The 19,472-nt window shown below is 37.8% G+C and overlaps 1 protein-coding gene across 1 annotated transcript; it reads left to right on the top strand.

Moving 5' to 3' along the window:
- The first annotated feature begins 91 nt into the window (after nucleotides 1–91).
- On the top strand, nucleotides 92–19,438 carry LOC139725920 (uncharacterized). Its single transcript, XM_071637001.1, has 10 exons — nucleotides 92–208; nucleotides 2,822–3,022; nucleotides 3,788–3,921; nucleotides 5,572–5,838; nucleotides 8,894–9,120; nucleotides 10,200–10,635; nucleotides 11,773–12,079; nucleotides 14,931–15,144; nucleotides 17,180–17,374; nucleotides 18,904–19,438. Exons 1-10 carry the CDS (start codon nucleotides 176–178, stop codon nucleotides 19,377–19,379), a joined length of 2,490 nt encoding a protein of 829 aa, XP_071493102.1. The 5' UTR covers nucleotides 92–175; the 3' UTR covers nucleotides 19,380–19,438.
- Nucleotides 19,439–19,472: the final 34 nt, after the last annotated feature.

Raw genomic sequence — 19,472 nt, 5'->3', positions numbered from 1 at the left:
CGGCGCGCTTACCGTATGTATTGTATATCATGATATGGTTATAATAGCAGCGCAGCGCCAGCGCACAGCTAGCTAGCTAGCTAGATGTAGTCGCGGCAAAGTAAAGGCCAACACGGTATGGTAATTGTACCTGTCTTTCGTTCTTGTCTGGTTCGTTGCAAAAAATGTGTCAACAATGTGTTTAGACACCATTCCTGCTCAGTTAAGGGTAAGTTTTATTAGTAGAATAGTTTTTGACTGATTTCATTTTGCACGGTGATTTTTTAAATAGTTTTCCATAATGAAGTTTACAGTTCCTCTAAGAACTGTAAAGTGTAAGGGAATGGAACGACCTCCCTTCTACTGTAGTCTCTGCAAACACAATTGATGCTTTTAAGCGCAAACTATTCAACCAACTAACCACAAACCCAGTTAACCGAAAGTAATGACCACTCAAAGCCACACCTCCAGTTAAAATTCCCTAGTGGAATGTTCCGGAGGCTACCAATCCAAGATCCAAGATAATGAAGTAAATTACTAAATGATATAGACCTATGGTTGCCACTAACGGTTAGAGAAACAATGCCAAATGGGAAGCTTTGCAGATACCTTCCTCGCTGAAACATCATTAGACACCCCTCTCGAAAACTAGTGGATGGAGATCAAAAACAAGATCCTGTCATTTCTTGAGAAAGATGTCCCATCCAAGATGACCTCATGCAGGTTAGCCAACCTTGGATCACAGCAGAATTGAAACGTCTCTTCAGGAAGAAGAAAAGGGCATTCTGGAGATCAAGAGCTGCTGGGAATAAGAATAACCATTAACAGCTAACAGAAACTCATTCTTCCCGTCTACCGTCATCGAGTGGAACCACCTGAGTGACGCCACTATCAACTCGCCATCAATCGCCTCATTCAAAAAGGCCATCGATAGAACCTTCTATACCAAGTACTTCTAATTACCCCTGCGCCCTCTCTCATCCAATGCGTTACTTTTGCCCAGTAGGGCCCTGCATCGTAAACATCCAGATCCAGATCCAGATCCCAGACTACACCACATACAAGGGACTAGTAAAGAAAACCATGCAAACGGAATACCGCAGAGCCCACCAGACATATATCTCGGATCTGATCTGTGGAGAAGGTTCCAACGGAGGCAAGAGATTTTAGGCGTACCGTACATAAAGAACAAGCGATGTGACAACACTGGAGTATCTCCACTTCTGAATGATGGTATCCTTCGCTGTGACAGCAAAACAAAGGCAGCCGTCTTAAATGATCAGTTCTCCTCTGTTTTTACAAAGGAAGACATGAGCAACATCCCTGACCTCGAATCCAACCACACCCAACGATCTGCAATATTGACATCAGATCTGCAGGTGTTGAAAAACTGCTCTGAAAGTACTAAGATCAACCCGCACAAAGCATCAGGACCTGACAACCTTCCTGGACGTATCCTAAAAGGAGTGTTTGACAGAACTTGCACCTGTCCTTACACTACTATTCCAGTCTACTCTGCATCAGGGAGCGATTCCAGTGGACTGGAAATCTGCATTCATCACACCGATCTTTAAGAAAGGCAACCGCCATGAGGCATGCAATTATAGACCAATCTCTTTGACCTCACTTGTGTGCAAAACACTTGAGCACATAATATTCTCAGAGATTATCAACCACCTGGAATCTAACGATATCCTATCCAAGAAGCAGCATGGATTTCGAAAGCACCACTCATGCAAATCCCAGCTACTGTTAACCATCCATGACCTCGCCAAGGGACTTGACAATAAACAGCAGATAGATGCAGTATTATTAGACTTCTCCAAGGCGTTTGACAAAGTACCACATGAAAGACTCCTGAGGAAATTAGCCTTGCATGGTATCCAGGGGAACCTTCTTCGTTGGATCAGAGCTTTCCTTCAAGATCGTAAACAACAGGTTGTGCGCTTGAAGGAACCAACTCGCACCCAGCTACTGTCACCTCTGGTGTGCCCCAGGGGACAGTACTTGGCCCACTCCTCTTCTTGACCTACATAAACGATCTACCAAGTTTTGTCCAGTCTGAGTTTCAAATGTTTGCAGATGATTGTCTCAATTACCGACACATTAGCTCACAGACGGATGCAGACAGACTCCAAGAAGACCTTACCAACATACAAGGGTGGGAAACCAAGTGGCAGATGTCCCTCAACCCATCCAAGTGTAAAGTCCTGAGAGTGACTAACAAGATGAAAAATGTCATCCATTCTTCTTATTCTCTTCATGGAGTCAAGCTTCCAGTTGTGGACAATGCTAAGTACCTTGGAGTCAGAGCTACCAAGTCTCACGCGAGATTTTTACCATAGGAATATATACAGAGCTCCTAGTGGTCGTTCATTGTTTACTCAAATCTGTCGTTAACAGTAACTTTAGGTGTGTTTGAGTTAATTTCCTGGTGTCTGGAGTGAGAATCCTCCAGTTTTCAAAAGATTGATAGACTTCTCCCTTAAAACCAAAACTAAGTTTGGGCTTTAAAGTTAAAGGGATGAAATGAAAGGAAAATAAGGGAATTTAGCTAGAGTAGAAATGATAGAAACAAAATCCATCCCTGAAATATTTTCAAATTTGAGTGAATTGAAGCATCCCTCTTCATTTTACTTGAACCCTATCTTTCTTTTTCGGGGGGGGGGGGGGAATCTTATTTGTTCTTACACTAAAAAGTGTGAATATTCTCGAAGCAAATTCTGGAACATTTTAAAAAAGTGATTGATGTGAATCAGTTTGCATATTCATTTGTCAAGTTACAATTATTTGATTGCAAAAGCCCCTTTCTGAAAGTTTTTCCCATTGTTTGTTTGCACAGGCAATGTTTCCAGTTGACCCGGTACATGTCTGTTCCTTCAGTGCCAATGACGATGCCTCAAACTTTTCAGCCACATTTCGCCTGAAGTCAAGAACACCTGACAGCTGGCAGCAGTGGCTGGTTACTTTCCAAGAACAGACAAAAGTAACATGGAGGATAAAGACAACCATGCCAGCTCATGGAAGATCTGTAATTTTCAAGGTAGGACCACCCACCAATCATACTAATTTTCAATTTCTTCCATTCTTTAATTGAACAGAGAGGAAGGGAGCAACAGCAAGCCAACGCCAATCCAGTCTCCTTGATTTCAATTAATATACAAAGCAAGATTTGAGAAAAAAAAAGGTGTTAGATCATGTTGATAAAAACTGCCAAAAGTATCAACCAAATTGCATTTTATAATTACAAATATCAAAATGAAATAAGGCTCTCCCCCCAACATTTTATAAATTTATATTGATTACTAGTATATTGTAATACGTGTCCTCATTCTTTTGATGCAATGAATGAACACCTCTGAATAAGAACGTAATGAAGAACACTTGATGACAAAAATAGAGAACAGATCAAATGAGAATGGGTGGCAGCATTTAAAGACCTAGCTAAAACTGAAGGGACTTAATGATAGCAAACCAGAACTAAGAAGAAATTAAGTACATTAAATTGAACTGTCTTGCACAAAATGCACAGGATGTTTGTGGTTCTAAATGTTATTAATACATACATGTCAAATAGTTATTACAAATATAAATAGCTATCATAAATCATTGTGTTTGTTATTGACAAAAACTAATGTAATGTTTACCATTGTAACAAACTTTCTATACTTGTATTGTTGACAGTAAGTATGATTTTGTGCGACCCTGAATTATATTCCTGTAAAACATCTGCAAAGTATGCTCTTTTTTATTCAGTCATTTTTAATTGAAATTGCATAATTGCATTTAATTGAAATTGACTCTCAAGAAACAATACAGATGCCAACATGGACAGCAGAGGACAAAACGGTATACCAAGTTTCATCCTAAAAACACTGACTGTACATCTGCCATGACAGTGACCATCAGAAAGACAGAGTTTTCCAGGAAAAGACAGAGTAGGTAGGTAAAACTCTAGCATTGCATAGTGAATCACAGATGGTCTAGATAGTAGATACAATGTTCAATACATGACTCATTAATGTAATTCTGTTCTATCTAATGAGCCAGAGGCAGTCGGGTGTCTTGACTTTAAAGGACAAGTATAAACCAGTTCCAAGTAAATTTTCAAACAAAGAGCAAGAATAGACTAGAACACTGAAAATTTGATCAAACTTGAATAAAAGATAAGGAAATAAAAAAATATATATATTGAAGTTGTTCACAAGGTACCCAAGGGCCCTTGGGGAAGGGTAGAATAGTCAAGTTACTTTTGTGTGTAGATGACAATTACTTGGTAGTGAATATAGAAAAAAAAAATATTATGACATTTTTTTTTTCTATACATAAACTAGACATTGAGAAGAGTGTAAGAGTTATTGTATTTTGTTGTTTTTTATCAAGGAAGCTGCAGGGGTTAATCACAATAAGCTAAGGCTTGAAATTCCATAAAAATGCAATGAAAATGAAAATGAGTGTTGCTGCCATGGCATCACAATTGTTCATTGAATTTATACAAATGTTTACCCACAGATTTAAGATCCATATATATGTTTGAAGTACCACAAAATTCAAGAGAATTCTTAAGTGTCAGTTTCATGTCCAAAGTCAATGGAATATTATGAGGCAAGGACATCAACTCAGTCATTTGCATATTCACAGGCACTGTTCAATTATTTTTTTTTTTCTTGTGGTAGAGATTGGCACACACATTGCCTATGATGTAATCTAAAATACCATGAAGTTAATTTTTCAAAAAAAATTATCATTTATGCTAAATTATGCTAATTTATGCATAATGATGCATGAAATCAGACTATTTATGGTATAAATCACAAAATAAAGCTCAAAACAGGCACATTTTTTGTGTAAATATTCTTTTTAGTGTCCTTAGCAAATGTAATAAAAAAAATTGTGATATCAGAAAAAATTCTTAAGTATTTTATTGTTTTTTTGAATTTCTTATGTATTTCTGTGTTTTTTCGACTTTATGTTTTTCATTGTTTTTTCGATGGAATTTGTTAGCAACATCGCTCCGAACAAGAAAATATGATATTCATTGATTTTAATCAATAAAACACCCAAATAATCATGCTTTTATGAAATTTGCCGGCAAGCACAGTTTGCATTGAAATTGTACACGAATTCACGTTTTTGAGCAATTGTGGGTCTGACATGCATGTACATATTTATGCGTAACTTCGGAACCGCACGCCCGGGCGTCGCAAATTTGGTGTCAAAAGATGCGGGAGACTCAAAAGAAAAAAGTCTTGAAACGTCGCGGCGATAGCTTTTTGCGATTGCGATACATCGCGCGGAACGTCGAGGGGGGCCTCGGAGGCCCCCCCCCCCCCCCCCCCCCCCGGCCTAGTTAGGGTTAAGCACTACATTTAGTGACTGCATGAGCATGTGCAGATCCAGAATTTTGTAAAAGAGGGGCCAGATCACCTGAATCCCAAATTCACAACACTCGCCAACCCTTGCTAACCCTGAAAATAACTTGTCAAGTGTTGACAAGTGAATAGACTATTTGACCATAGCCTATTGTACAGCGTATTCACTGTGCAAATGATTACTTTTTTCTTTTTCTTTTTTTTTTGGTTCTGCATACAGGAGCTCAGACACCCACATGCCGGAGTGGCCAACTGAAGTGAGTATCACTTGGACTCACAATCATGCGTCAAGCATCCCTGCCTCACTCAAGTACAGGGATGTTGGAGAGGAGGCAGTAAAGAAGCTGCAAGAACTGTTTGAACAGGGGCATTCTCCTCAAACCGCCCTCACAACACTGCATAGTGATATGCAAGTCGATGACCCTGAGGGCTACATCACAAAGTCTGCGGATAGAGCTGTGTGCCCCGACCTCCAATTTTGTTATAGGTAAACAATTCTTATCATTGCCCTTATGATCACCAGTATCACAATCATCATCATGCATTGACCCTAAAAATGCCAGATTCGTATCAACGTTTCAACAACGGAGTACCAAATTCACATAAACATGCAGTCATGCATCCAATTATTGTAATGCCTATTGAATTGTGAGAACTGGATTTTATGCATGATTGATTCTATATTGTTTAGTGTGTCCCTGTGTCACTTACGTTTTCTCATCAACTTGTCTTCATATTAGTGGACAAAGATTCAAGGAAGTAAATTCTGCTTCCAAATAAATCTGGCACCCAAAAAAAAAAGCAATTTAAGAGCACATTACAGCCCCAGGGGAGTTTAATATTATTGAAGTTTTATCAATCTTTCGAAAATTAAAGCATTTTCACTCCAGATACCGGGAAATAAAATCAAACATATCTAAAGTTACTGTTAATGAATTGTGAGAACTGGATTTTATTCATGAGTGATTCTATTGTTTAGTGCAGGCCTCGAAATAAGATTTTGGAGGGGCAAGGCCATTTAGAAAAGGGCACTTTTTCCAAGAGGCCAGGGCACTTAAGTCAGTCAGAGGGGCACCAAGGCCACATTGGAAAGGGCATGTTTGGTGTTTATGAAAAAAGAAAGAAGAAAAACAAACCGAGAAAAACAAACAAACACACACATACACACACACACACACACACAAAATGCAACACACAACAAAAACCTCTTCCCTACAGCTGTAACACATTCCCGATCTCTGCGTTTCTATCAGGTGAAACGACATTTTTTAACCGCCCCAACAGGAATAAAACAACAGTAGGTATTGATTGAAACTCGACACCCTTTCAGGCCAGCCAGGCCAGGCTGCCATGAAACTTCACAGCACATTCCGACAGCTGGCTGGCAAAACCACAAGGCAAAGGAATTTGCGTGCGTGTAGATTGCTACGATTAGTCTGTGACAGACAGTTCATGACCTCCAAGAATGCACCAGTACGCGCGGTTTCTTACGTTGATTGGTCTCTCTCTCTCCACCCCTCCCCATTCCCCAGTCTGGCACACCTTGGCATCGTGGGATTTTTCTTTTTTCTTGGTGAACTTGGAGTTCTCTCTTTACCCCTCTATCTGAATATGCGCTTCCTAGCGCATAGCTAGTACATACTTGCGGCCGCTGCGCTGCGGAGGCAGTCGGGACGGTAAAAGCCGGTCGGGCGTACATGTACGTACACGTCGTCTCGTATCTCGGAAAGATACTTTGAGTTTAAATCAGATATATCGGGACGCGAGTGAACTGAAGGTATGATTTGAGATCAGGAAAGTTGTTCAAGCTTATTAAAGAGACTTTGAGAAAGGGCATATCATACGTCATAAATAATAACTTTCATTCTAAAAGGGCACCACGGCCCCAAGAAAAAGGGCACATTTTTTTTGGCCGTAACTTTGATCAAAAAACAAAAGTCATTGCGGCCAACGAGAGGGGCACCGACGGCCATGGCCGTCGGTGGCCGTCGGTTAATTCGAGGCCTGTTAGTGTGTCCCTACACTGTATGTCACTTATGTTTTCTCGTCAACTTGTTTTCTTATCAGTGGACAAAGATTCAAATCAGAGGACTTGTTGGGAAATGAAATGAATAATACGATTGAATGCATTATGATATCATGCAAAATGAATCAATACAAAATATTAATATAGTAAAATGGCTGAAAATAGTCATCCGGTTTGCCTGACATGACTCTAATTTTTACAAAGTTCCAGCATAGATCATTTAGGATATTTATATCCAGTGTTTTATGACTAGTTCGTTTTTTTTTTCTTTTTTCATTTTTCATTTCGTTTATTTTCCACAAATAGATATAGCATGAACTTAATATTGCAATAATATAACAAATGAAAAAAAAGTAGATGCAATTGCATTGTACAAAAGAATTATTACAAACAACATTAACGATAATGCACATTAAGTATAGCAAGTTTAAGATGTGGAAGGAGCCTATTTAAAAGGAATGCTTGTCAATTATAGGCCCCTGTAAAGAAATAAAAGTGTGTACTAAATACTGCATTATTTGCATAAAAACATAATTGGTATTAAATTAAAGTAACCAAGAACATAACAAAATGAAATAAATAAATGAAAACAAAGAAGCAAGCTTGGCATATAAACAGAAATAGGTAACAAATTATCATCTTTGTAATAATCAGTTTTAAGATTCAGTTTTCAAGTTTGCCTCAAAGGATACACAGAAAATTATGTTGAATTAGTAGTGTCGGAATCACATGTCTGTATTATATTGTAACAAAGTGATGTCATGATAGTGCGTGTACGCACGTTGTCTTATTATGGATACACGCGCGCGGTATGAATAAGAGTCTGTACGGGAACTGACAAATGGGCAGTTGTGTTCTAGCCACGGCTGGGTAAGGACATAGTGTGGTTAGTCCGTATACGAGCAGTTGGTGAGATTGTGAAGGGCTGTGGGCAACCCCGCGAGATACTTTCCTATGTTTTATTCGTCCATCTCCGAGAATAAAGGCAAGTAAAGTGCTTGTGCCATATACAATTCAATTACCGTGGCAGTAACCGGCGTATTTATTTGTGATATCTGTTACGTACGAATGCGGTGATATATGAGAGAGAATTGAGTCCTTTGTATGCCAAGACAGGAGAGTCCCGACATCGATACATAACTGTCCCGGTTGTGTTACAATATGTTTGAGTGAATAAATATACACTTGAAATACGAAATACACACCTGCCAGGGTAGAAGAAACAAACAAGAGCAACTATATACCAATAAACCTTATGGCAATAACATTAAGAGGAGAAAAGAATCAATCAGTTCATACTTGTTTTAAAAATTGAATGAACTCAAGTAAATCAAATCACTTTTAGTGTAAAGGTTTTTATGACACTTGTAGTGAAGTTGATAGGTCTTAGGAAACTGTCTGGCACACAAGTTATATTGAAATGCTTCATGATGATCTTCCCTTATTGGTTACCTGCGAAATTTGGAATAATTAATGATATATGAGTTTGCAAATTGTGATTATTTCTACACTGCAGACTGTACCACCATATCTTTAAGCAGAATTATAAAGCAGGGGATGTACAAGGGATGATTGACGCCATTGAAGATAGAGTCATCGCCCCATACAACACTGAGGTGGGTATGAAGTGTGCAGCCATGGCCAAAGAGGATGACCACATCATCATAGCCATTTGCACACCAATGATGAGAAGGGTGCATACGACAAGGCAGAGTGGAGAGATGGTGTTCGTAGATTCCACAGGTACTGCAGGCCTACTGAAATTTGTATAATGATATGCTTACAAATTAGAAGTGAATGGAAAAGGCACAGTATGGAATACTTGGAAGATATATAACTTTTTAGGAGGCATTCATATTCATGACTCCAGACACCTTGTAACAGAAGATGATTTTGTTCAAAGTTTTTTTTTTTTTTTAATATGCTACATAAGTATACCAGAAAGATACATCTTTTGATCATGCTCTAATGTCACACTACTATCACATTATGTAGCAAGCACCAGTCGATTGTAATGGCATAGAAGTCTCTATTCATATGCATCCACTTTGATTATGGTATACTTTGTACGTGTTTTATGGATGTTGAAGATGTCAATGGGCCATCAAAGAGGACTTGGTAGGAAAGAGTCTATATCATGTGATATGTAAACACAACACGGGTAGCATTTTGGGCTTCATTGCCAGCTAGTATATGTGATTGCATGCATATATATAAATGTTCATCACTGTAAATTAGGCATTCACTGCAAATGCCACCTTTTTGGATATGGTTGATCAGCACATCACATACAAACAAATCTTTATGATAAGAATAAAATCTTAATTACCAGTCAAAATTATGTCTTATGCTTGTGAAAAATTGATACCTCTTGCGAGATCAGATGCTTTCAATTATTACAATCACCATTTTAATAATGATATAGCCCCAGTATAGTTTTGGTGTTATTGAAGAAGTTAATTTTTATCAATCATGTGAAAAGTGGAGCATTCTCACTTAAGACAACAGAAAATAAAATCAACATATTGAAGATTACTGTTAATGAAAAATATTGAGCCTTTAATGAGCAACCACTAGAGGGAGCTCTGAACACATTCCTTGGGTAAAATCTTGGGGGCAGGCATCCCGATATATTACATTTTTTTGTAAGCAATCCCCAAAAAAGATGGTTTTGGAGAAACAATTCACAGGGCTTTAAGAGCTCATAAAGCTCTATAAACAAAACCAGTTAAGGATAAATTTTATTATTTTTTATGGATTACCAAACCATACTTTGGAAACTACCTACAGGTGGTTTAATTATTACAAAACTCATTTTGCAGGTAATGTTGATCGACACGGTAGTCGAGTATTTACACTCCTAACACACAACAGTGCCGGTGGTCTACCTCTGGGCGTTATGATTACATCATCTGAGCAGCAGAGTGCGATAGAGAAGGGTTTGCAGCTCCTCTCTGAGGTGATGCCGCCTGATTGCTTCAACGGCCGAGGGGCAGCCGGGCCAATCGTCTTCATGAGCGATGACAGCACAGCAGAGCGGATGGCACTTGGGAATGTCTACCCCTCCTCCACCCTGCTACTGTGCACATTTCATGTGCTCCAGGCTGCATGGCGCTGGCTGTGGGACAGTAAACATGGAATTCCTAAATCTGCCAGACAAGCCCTCTTCGAGAACGTCAAGCGCATCATGTATGCATCAACCCCTGGAGAAGCTGCCACAGTATTCTCAAGTGCTGCTGAAGACCCTCTCACATTAAGGTATGCCTGTTTGATAGAGGCTCAATACTTAAAAAAGATAATCCATGGAAAACAGAGTAGTCAATATAGTTAAAGAAGAGCAGGCCGGATTGGTAATATTAAAATTTTAAAAAGGCAGAAATGCTCGGATGATATGTGAATGAAACCAGCTAGGGTGCATAACATGCCATCAATCATGCATGAAATGATGAATTGATTGGATTTAGGATTGTTTTGAGTAAACAGGTCAAATGTCACAGGTCTGTTGTTTTCATATAATTTCAGCAAATTAATGTAGTGACAAAATGTGACCCTCTCAATTAGATTTCAAACAAATTCAGGTTAAATGTTTACTACGACGCAATAAAAACTGACTTTAAAGACTGAGGTCCATCATGTGTTAGCTAGAACCACGTCAGATTGACTAAATTCATGCATGAAGTGAAATTTGCAACCAAAGCTGTGCTAACGCAAACTGTTGCAAATCAAAGTACTTGAAATTGGCATGGCAGTGCCAATTTATCTTCAAAGGTCTTCTTACTCTTTATATCGTGTGCAGCTGTTACAATGCATGCATGTAATCATGATGAACGTTGACTAACTTGATGAAACTATTTATGTATTGTTATGTGGAAACATGCGATTTAGCAGTCACAAATTCTAGCACTTTTCAGATGATCCGACTTTAACATACTTTTGTGAATTAGCGCCACTTGCCTCTTTCATTCTTATAGCTATAGCACATCTAGCTTGTGTGTTAACCCGCACACTGCCTTCGTTATTCTGTACTACAATCATCTAGTGCATGCATCTGTACTGGTATGCATTATGTACTGCGTAACATACACACATATGTATTAATTGTAACCACACCCTGTTAGATCTAATGTGAACATGGAGACAGCTACTGCCTGCTAGGTCTCCTGCTAACTCCAACAAAATCTATAATAGCCTTTACCTCAATCAGTATGTGGGATACTGATTAATTGTGAACCCATTGCTACCAACCACGCAGTGTGAAACACACCACATACGCCTTGAAAATTAAGGAAAAGTGAATGAAATTCCAGTAATGGAACGTTGAGAAATATACAGACACATGCATCAGTGAATTTTTTGTAAGTTTCCTCCTTCAACTTCTAATTTCATTGTCTGTAGATTTCCTAAGTACCTTGACTACCTGAATGCACTGTATGAGAGGCGACCCCTGTGGGGACTGTCATTGAGATCATCACTTCTTGTCCATGGAAACAACACCAATAATTATGTCGAAGCTGCGATGAGGGTGCTGAAAGACAACATTCTCCACAGTACAAAAGCCTTCAACATCCCTCAACTAGTGCACTTCATCTTGTCTCGCCTTGAACCACACTACCAGAGAAGGCTTATTGCTGTTGCAAACCAAAAACACATGACCTCTCCTCGAATGAGGCCTACAAGCTGCCAAAAGGAAGATATCTCGAAGGTATATTTTAAAGCTATTAAATTTTGCCACCATAGCATAGCAGTAGCATTGATTCTTCACCTGCCCTTTGAGTGGTTCATTGATTCAAGTTTAATGATAAAATCTATTTTCAGTCAGCCGAATGAAAATAATAGCTGATCCGGAAAACTTAATAAAAATTGAATGTATCTACTGTGTATATATATATATGAATGTATCTACTGTATGTATATATATTTTAAACACAACAAAAAAGTAAGTCCCCCTTTATTCAAAGTAACACAACTTTTTGAAAGGGGCGTTTCCAGCAATGCAATTTGGCAGTAATGTTCTTCAACTAATGGGCTCGCTTGTGTGTAAAAATCCATTGAGTTATGCATGAGTGAGCACACATCAAAGGGGCAAATGTCACTTTTCAAAAGTCACAAGCGTTCTGTTTTAGGGAGAAATTTAACAGAAAATTGGCAAATTCAGTTTCAAATGCATGTTTCAAGTGCTATTTTTGTTATGTTTTCAATGATCAGACACTATCCCATGGATCTGGATATTTTTAACGGTCATTTTTAAAAAAAATCATTTTTGAAGGAAATTTGCAATTTGCAGCGTTTTCATACATATTGATCTTAGCCAGAAAAGGGGAGTCGAAACAAAGTAATTTACACCTTAAATTTATGCTTGTTCAACCATAAAAACTGCTGGGATATGTGGATGGGGGTCTAAAGATTGGCATTACATCAAAAACTCTCTTTCAATGTACACAAGAAACAAAATTCATGAAATTCTTTGTAGAAGAGCTTACAAAAAGACCCTTGTGACTTTTGAAAAGTGACATTTTTCCCTTTTATAAGTGTGCACTCAGACATAGCATATTGGAACATATTGATTTTCATACACAAGGTAGCTAGATAGTTGAAAAATGGTCCTGCCAAATTTTGTTACTGGACACCCCTCCTTTAAAAAGTTATGCTCCTTTTTAAAAGGGGGGACTTAATTTTTTTGTTTATATATATGTGACCCGCTACAACAAAAGGATCCTAGAGTCGCAGACGGGTGAGCTGAGAAAATCGAGTTTGAAGTCAGATCACTAAAATTTGTCAAAACGTTCAGATTTCTGTTTTTAACATAATGTTGTAGTCTAATGTATCTTCTATCATCTGCCGAAATTTCGAAGCTAAATGATCAATGGAAAGGCCTGAAAATAGCATTTTTCTGGGCCATGCTGGGCTCGCCCGTCAGCGACTTTAGGATCCTTTTGTTGTAGCGGGTCACATATACATATATATATATGTAAAGGGTGGCCCAATAAAAAAGGATCAGTGGATTTTCAGGACCTTGCCTTAACTTTCAGTTATTAATTTTTACCTCTGTAGAAAGAACCTCTGTTTTCATAGTAAAATAACACATAATCATCATTTTCGTTTGAGAACATTTGATGTTATGACTGATTTGATTAAGACTGTCATTTTCAAGAACTGCCTAATTCAGAGGTTTGGGGCATGATTAATGAATCAATATTGATAATTGATTTTTAGGACAATGCTGATCATTGTGTATATTTTTCATTTTGCGGATAGAACATCGTCTTGTCACTATAATAACACTAAATTCTCCAAATTTGGTTGGAGTGATTTCCTTAGGAATTTCATTTTTGGGGTTTGCTCTCATTACTCATTATCGTCCCTATAGGAACTAAAAAACTGGTCAAATCTCGAAAGTGACAATTCAAAATTAACAACTCACAAAAATAAACTCCAAAACCAAATTTGATGATCTTTGAGTTTGGGATATGTTGTAAAGTTTTTGAAATACAGTCAACCTTGCATGCCTAAATTCAATCTGTTGGGAGTTGGGACTAAAGAATTATAGCTTCGACTTATAAACTTCAACATATATCTGTGAGGGGTAAAAAGTTAAAAATAAAAGAATGTGAAATGAAGAGCACTTGATAAGACCTTCGTGATTATTCGACTTGTGCGAGTTTGAATATGGCAAGGTTTACTGTGATCGATATTCATTTGAAATGGGGCAGTTGCTCAAGTTGCATAATATGATACATGAATCAGGTGTACCCTGTTTCAGTCAGACTAGTTTTAATATAGATTCAAAACCAGTGAGCAAGGAGCCATGGTGTACCTTAATGCATTGTCCTGGATTTCTCTCAGTATTTATTTTCATGAAACTTGACTTTTTAGCTCCAAGGTTGTTGTGAGAGGTGTAAATCTTTTCATTATAAATGATTTCAGCTTGATTAGTTGGTGAACTCACTTCAGGGTACGTAGATAATGGGCACAATCTATTAAAAGTAGTTGCGTGATTGTACTTTCAAGGACCTAATCCATGTTACAATGATTGTATATAGATGATTTTTGAAAGAAGTTGTTTGCATGGTGTAGTACATAAGATACACTCGGTTTGCGGTTCACCATGTATAGTCCTTAAAAGGACTGTTGGAATGACAGGAGAAAGATAGGAAGAAAGGTCGGATGAGAGGTGAGAAATTGAGTAAGAGTATTCTTTCTGGAGTGATGCCCCCACATCCCACCCCCACGTCCGCATACACCGCCGCCGCCACGCCGGCGTCACTCACGTCCGCATCCTGCCTACTCAACCCCGCGCATCTCCTGCTTTATCTCACTCCTGAGGACGGACAGTCAACTGTCCGAAACATTGAGTCCCTTCTAACTCTTCTATATTTCCTTGGTTCATAGTCCTTTTCAGGACTTCACTCACTCCAGAAAGAATACTCTTACTCAATTTCTCTCCTCTCATCCGACCTTTCTTCCTATCTTTCTCCTGTCATTCCAACAGTCCTTATACATGGTGAACCGCAACAAGTGTATCTGATTGTATATATTTCTTAATCTCACTTCAGACTGGAGAAATGACATATGAAGTGAGAACTAGTGATGGCTCCAGTACCTACCTTGTGGATATGAGTCTTGGTGTGTGCTCCTGCAATACTGGCCTAACTGGAGATGCATGTAAACACCAAGCTGCCATTCACTTCCATCTCGAGGTTGCGAGCGATGACTTCCTACCCAGTACACCGGAGGAGCAAGCCACCATGCTGAACATAGCAGCTGGAAGTGAGTATTTCTTTATGTTTAATTCGTAGTACTCGTGAAATGTAACCACTTTCCACATGTTGTAACTCATTGAAGACGATTAGATTTAGCTACATGTTCTACGTGTATTTTCCATACAACAACCCAAGATATGTCAGGAATAGTGATCAACAGGTTCAGTACATTTCATTTTTTTTTTAGCTCACCTGAGTCAATAAGGCTCTAAAAAGCTATTGCCATCCATTTTTGCCTGTCATCGGTAATGTGTTGTTTGTTGTTTGTCTTCCATCGTCCATGAACTTGTACATATTCATCTTCTTTTCCAGAATGGGTGGTCAGACTTTAGCAAAACTTTTTCATACTGCTGTAACAAGTTAACTCCATTCCCATCATTATTTTCCCATTTTTTCATCATTACATCATTATTCTATTAGTGGGTTCTACATATCGTGGGCTCATTTAAAAAAAAACAGAACTATTTATTCTTTATACTTCACACTATAACTTTACCAAAGGAAATCTGTAAATTTATCTTATAACTCTTGCATGTTGTAATAAGTATATATTCAATTCAATTCAATTCAATTCATTTTTATTCGTCCAATAAAAAGCATTACAGGAAACTCATCGCGGGATTTTCACATATAAATGACAAAGCATAACAAATACAATATATACATTAAAAAAAAGAACAACACGGAATAGCACTTGACAAATAAATAAATAACCGGACATGTATGCAAAATTAAACTGAAAAGTACAATCGTATAAAAACGTTGCATAAAAACGGACTCCATTGGCATGATGTTAAAAACTTCAAAAACCTTCCCTGTTGTTACGTCCCAATATCAGCCCCCCCTCTCCCCCCCCCCCCCCTCCCCGTCAGCCCGTAATAGACTGGAACCCAAACCAACTCGCACTAAAATACAACACAGCAAACAAATCAACACATACAGAAACAATATCAGTGATTATATCATCATATCATATAAATTTCTTTCTAAGTCCACCAATATTGCACAAAGTCATTTCCCAAATTCTGAAATATAATAATGTTAACAAATATAATCATTGTAGTTGTACATCAACTTGCCGGGAAGAAAAAAAAATATATATATAAAGGGAGGATCAGCGGTAGAGAGAAGAAAGAAAGAAAGAAAAAGAATAAGAAAGGAAAGGAAGCATATATAACAGTTCATAAATAATATATATCAAAGATCATTAGCTATGGCATCATAAATCCAAAACTGTAAAATCCCAAGATGAAGTGATGATGATAATGACCAGTCTGTGTCAATGACTAAAATAAGAAAAGGAAAAAAAAAAAAAAAGTTGAGGGTGATGATGATAATAATGGTAATAAAAACATGACATCTTCAGAACTGCTTTATTGTTTTACAATGCCCCCCCCTCCTCCAAACAACTTTCCAACCCATACATACAAAAATCACCACACATTTACCCCTATCACAATACATCCATTTGAAAGCCCATGACTCCACCAAACAACTTACTCATCACAAAAACAATTTCGACACATCCCTGCTGACCCTAACCTTCCTATATCGCTGATTCTGCATATTCTACATGTCTTGCCTTAGCAATAAACATAATTACAGATTCAAAAGATGTAGCTCATGAAAAAAATCATTTATTTATTGTTTTATTTCTGAAATGTTTGCAAAGATTCTTGTGTTATCATGTGATTCAATGCTTGAGACAACCAATAACAAATATACAAAACAAAAAGAAAACACTAATCACAATAAACATCACTAAAATTTAACACCCGCATGACTTTAATTACAGTTTTCTGCACATGTGGACAAACAAAAAATTACATGCAAATAACTGCATGTATACTCCTGTGAAAATATAATGAGACAAGCTTCAAATTATTCCTTGGCAGATCTCTCATGATAACATTTCTGTGATACCTCATTTCTATCACACTCATCACTGTGCGTTCTCCAGTAAATGCGATAAGGCAAATCTGCACACACGGGTATATCTGCCAGTGAAATATAACAAGAACCATTTATTTGTATCTTTAAAGTCAATGCTACTGCCTTCCCAGCTGATTGGCTTGCACCACTCCAAGGCCAACAGGACAGTCCAGGTGATGGTACGGCCTCTGATGTGAACAGTGGAGAAAGACAAGAGATAGACCCCTTCCTTGAGGAAACCACTGGCCAGCCCACAGAATGCTGGAATGATCCGCTGGAAGAACTACGTGTAATCTCCACACATGGTTATTTTTATTTTTTGTTGCTATCAATTAAATAGTAAATTGTCAAATATTTAAAGGGATGGTACAGTATTGGTGGAGATGAGAATTGGGCTTTTAACTTTTTGCGAGATACCAAGAAAGCACTTATGTAATAGTACAGAGCACACCATTTTAAGAGGAATTCAAAGTTTAATCGATGAAAATTGGGTTTGGAATGACTGTAACATCCAAAAACAAAGTAATACAAAGCGATCGCAATAAAGTGTGGGTCCCACACTTTATTAGAATTGCTCTTTTTTGGATATCTCAACCATTTCAAAACCAATTTTCATCAAATAAACTTTGAATTCCTCATGGAATTACATGCTCTTTCATATTTCATAAGAGGTTTCTCATTATTTCACCAAAAAATGTTAGAAACCTGAAGTTAGGTCTCAACCAAAACTGTACGATCCCTTTAAAGATAATTAGCTAATGTCCAAGGTAAGAATTAATGACAGAGCTTGAATAACAGGTAATGTGATGTAAGGGAGAGATGTAAGAAATGAGATGGGGAGTTATTGCGAGTGCAATTTGTCCGTCCTTTGTCCGTCGTCTGTCGTGCGTAAACTTTTACCATTTTCATCTTCTTCTCTAGAACCGATGAAAATTGCAAAGGCTTATTCGATTTGTGTTATAGGTATTTATTAGTACTATTATTGTATATTTTTATTACTATTATTATTATTGTCATTTTATTATGATTATTTCATTATTGTTATACATACAGTTCAGAGTTCATATCTAGATTTGCAATATGGGCTGAAGGGGAATATGTTTGTTATTGTTAGATTTAAAGTATGGGTATATTTCTGGGAAACTGACTGGGACTGAATGGAAGCATCTCATGTATGTATTCATTTATTCCTGTATTTCCTCTTAATTCATTTAATTTTTCTTGGAGGAAGAGGAAGTTATATGATATATTCAATTATTTATTCTGCACACACTAACTACCTCTTGATGAATGACCCTAGACAATACTCTTACTCTCCCTCTCATATAAGCAACATATTGGCCCACTTCCAGACAAATCACCTCTAAAAATTATACCCCTATATTAATGTTGCTGAAGAACATCTTTTAAAAACTCAATTAGGTGCATTTGTTCCTTAAGATCTTATCTTTACTTCTGAAATTTCCAGCTGGAAAATATCTAGAAAACAATTGTACATAAATCGCTAAACTGTTCATGTATAAATATTGTTTTATAAAGAACCAGTAATTTTTCTCCTTTCCCATAGCTTGTAGATTATTTTTGCTTGTTCTCTCAAATTCATTTGATATCTTCATAAGGCACAAACTGGATGATGATAAACACGGGATAATTTTGGGGGGTTTATTAAAAGGTGGTGATTGTGATCATGGCATCACAGATGGACATTTTCAAAAATAAATGAAAATGAATTATTATGAAAGTAAGTGATTATATATAACTAGTTATTTTATGATTTATTGTGTTTCTTAAAAAAATCCGATTATCATATTTTTAATTTTTTTTTAACCCCCAGATGCTGACACGTCGCAAGAATGTGCAAATCTGGCCATGATGTTTGATACGCTAAAGAGCAAGCTGCAACATGACCCAGAAACCTTCAAAGAGCCAGTGAATGCAATGTTTCATACATTCCAAAAGATGACGGATAGCAACATCATATCAGCTATGTTCATGTTTGGAAAAGATGGTGCAACTAACTTGGTTCCACGCAAGTTCATTGGTGCACCACGTAGGTCACACGGCCCAAGTATTGGTGGACAACCAACTGCAGTAGGGCGGCGAAAAGCTGCAATGGGGGGGAGGAGACATCGGACATCTGGCCGCCCTACTAAACGTGCAGCTGTGGCAGAGCATGACTACTCAAGGACAAGGAAGGAGCGTGTTCGTGGAGTTCATGCAACCAAGAGATCCCGAGTTGCTGCTCCTCACTCTTTGAGTCATGCTACAAGCATGAATGTGGCTTCAGGAGAAACTCATAGTGGACAATAAGTGTTTGAAATGCAATATAATTCAAGTGGGGCTCTTGAGGAACTCTGAAATCTTGGCAAAACCGGGAAATGCCGTTCCATGGATGGGATTATT

Source organism: Diadema antillarum, unplaced genomic scaffold, assembly GCF_040938485.1.
Source record: "Diadema antillarum isolate AM-2024a unplaced genomic scaffold, OU_Dant_1.0 seq00000068_RagTag, whole genome shotgun sequence".
NCBI lineage: Eukaryota > Metazoa > Echinodermata > Echinoidea > Diadematoida > Diadematidae > Diadema > Diadema antillarum.
Note: the sequence above shows the minus strand (reverse complement) of the source record. Positions and strands in the feature narration are given on the sequence as shown.

Excerpts from the sequence above, each read along its gene's own strand:
- LOC139725920 (XM_071637001.1), top strand. The coding sequence starts at position 176 with ATGTGTTTAGACACCATTCCTGCTCAGTTAAGG. Across the intron at positions 209-2,821 it reads CCATTCCTGCTCAGTTAAGG|GCAATGTTTCCAGTTGACCC; the intron begins GTAAGTTTTATT and ends TTGTTTGCACAG. Across the intron at positions 15,145-17,179 it reads GCTGAACATAGCAGCTGGAA|TCAATGCTACTGCCTTCCCA; the intron begins GTGAGTATTTCT and ends GTATCTTTAAAG.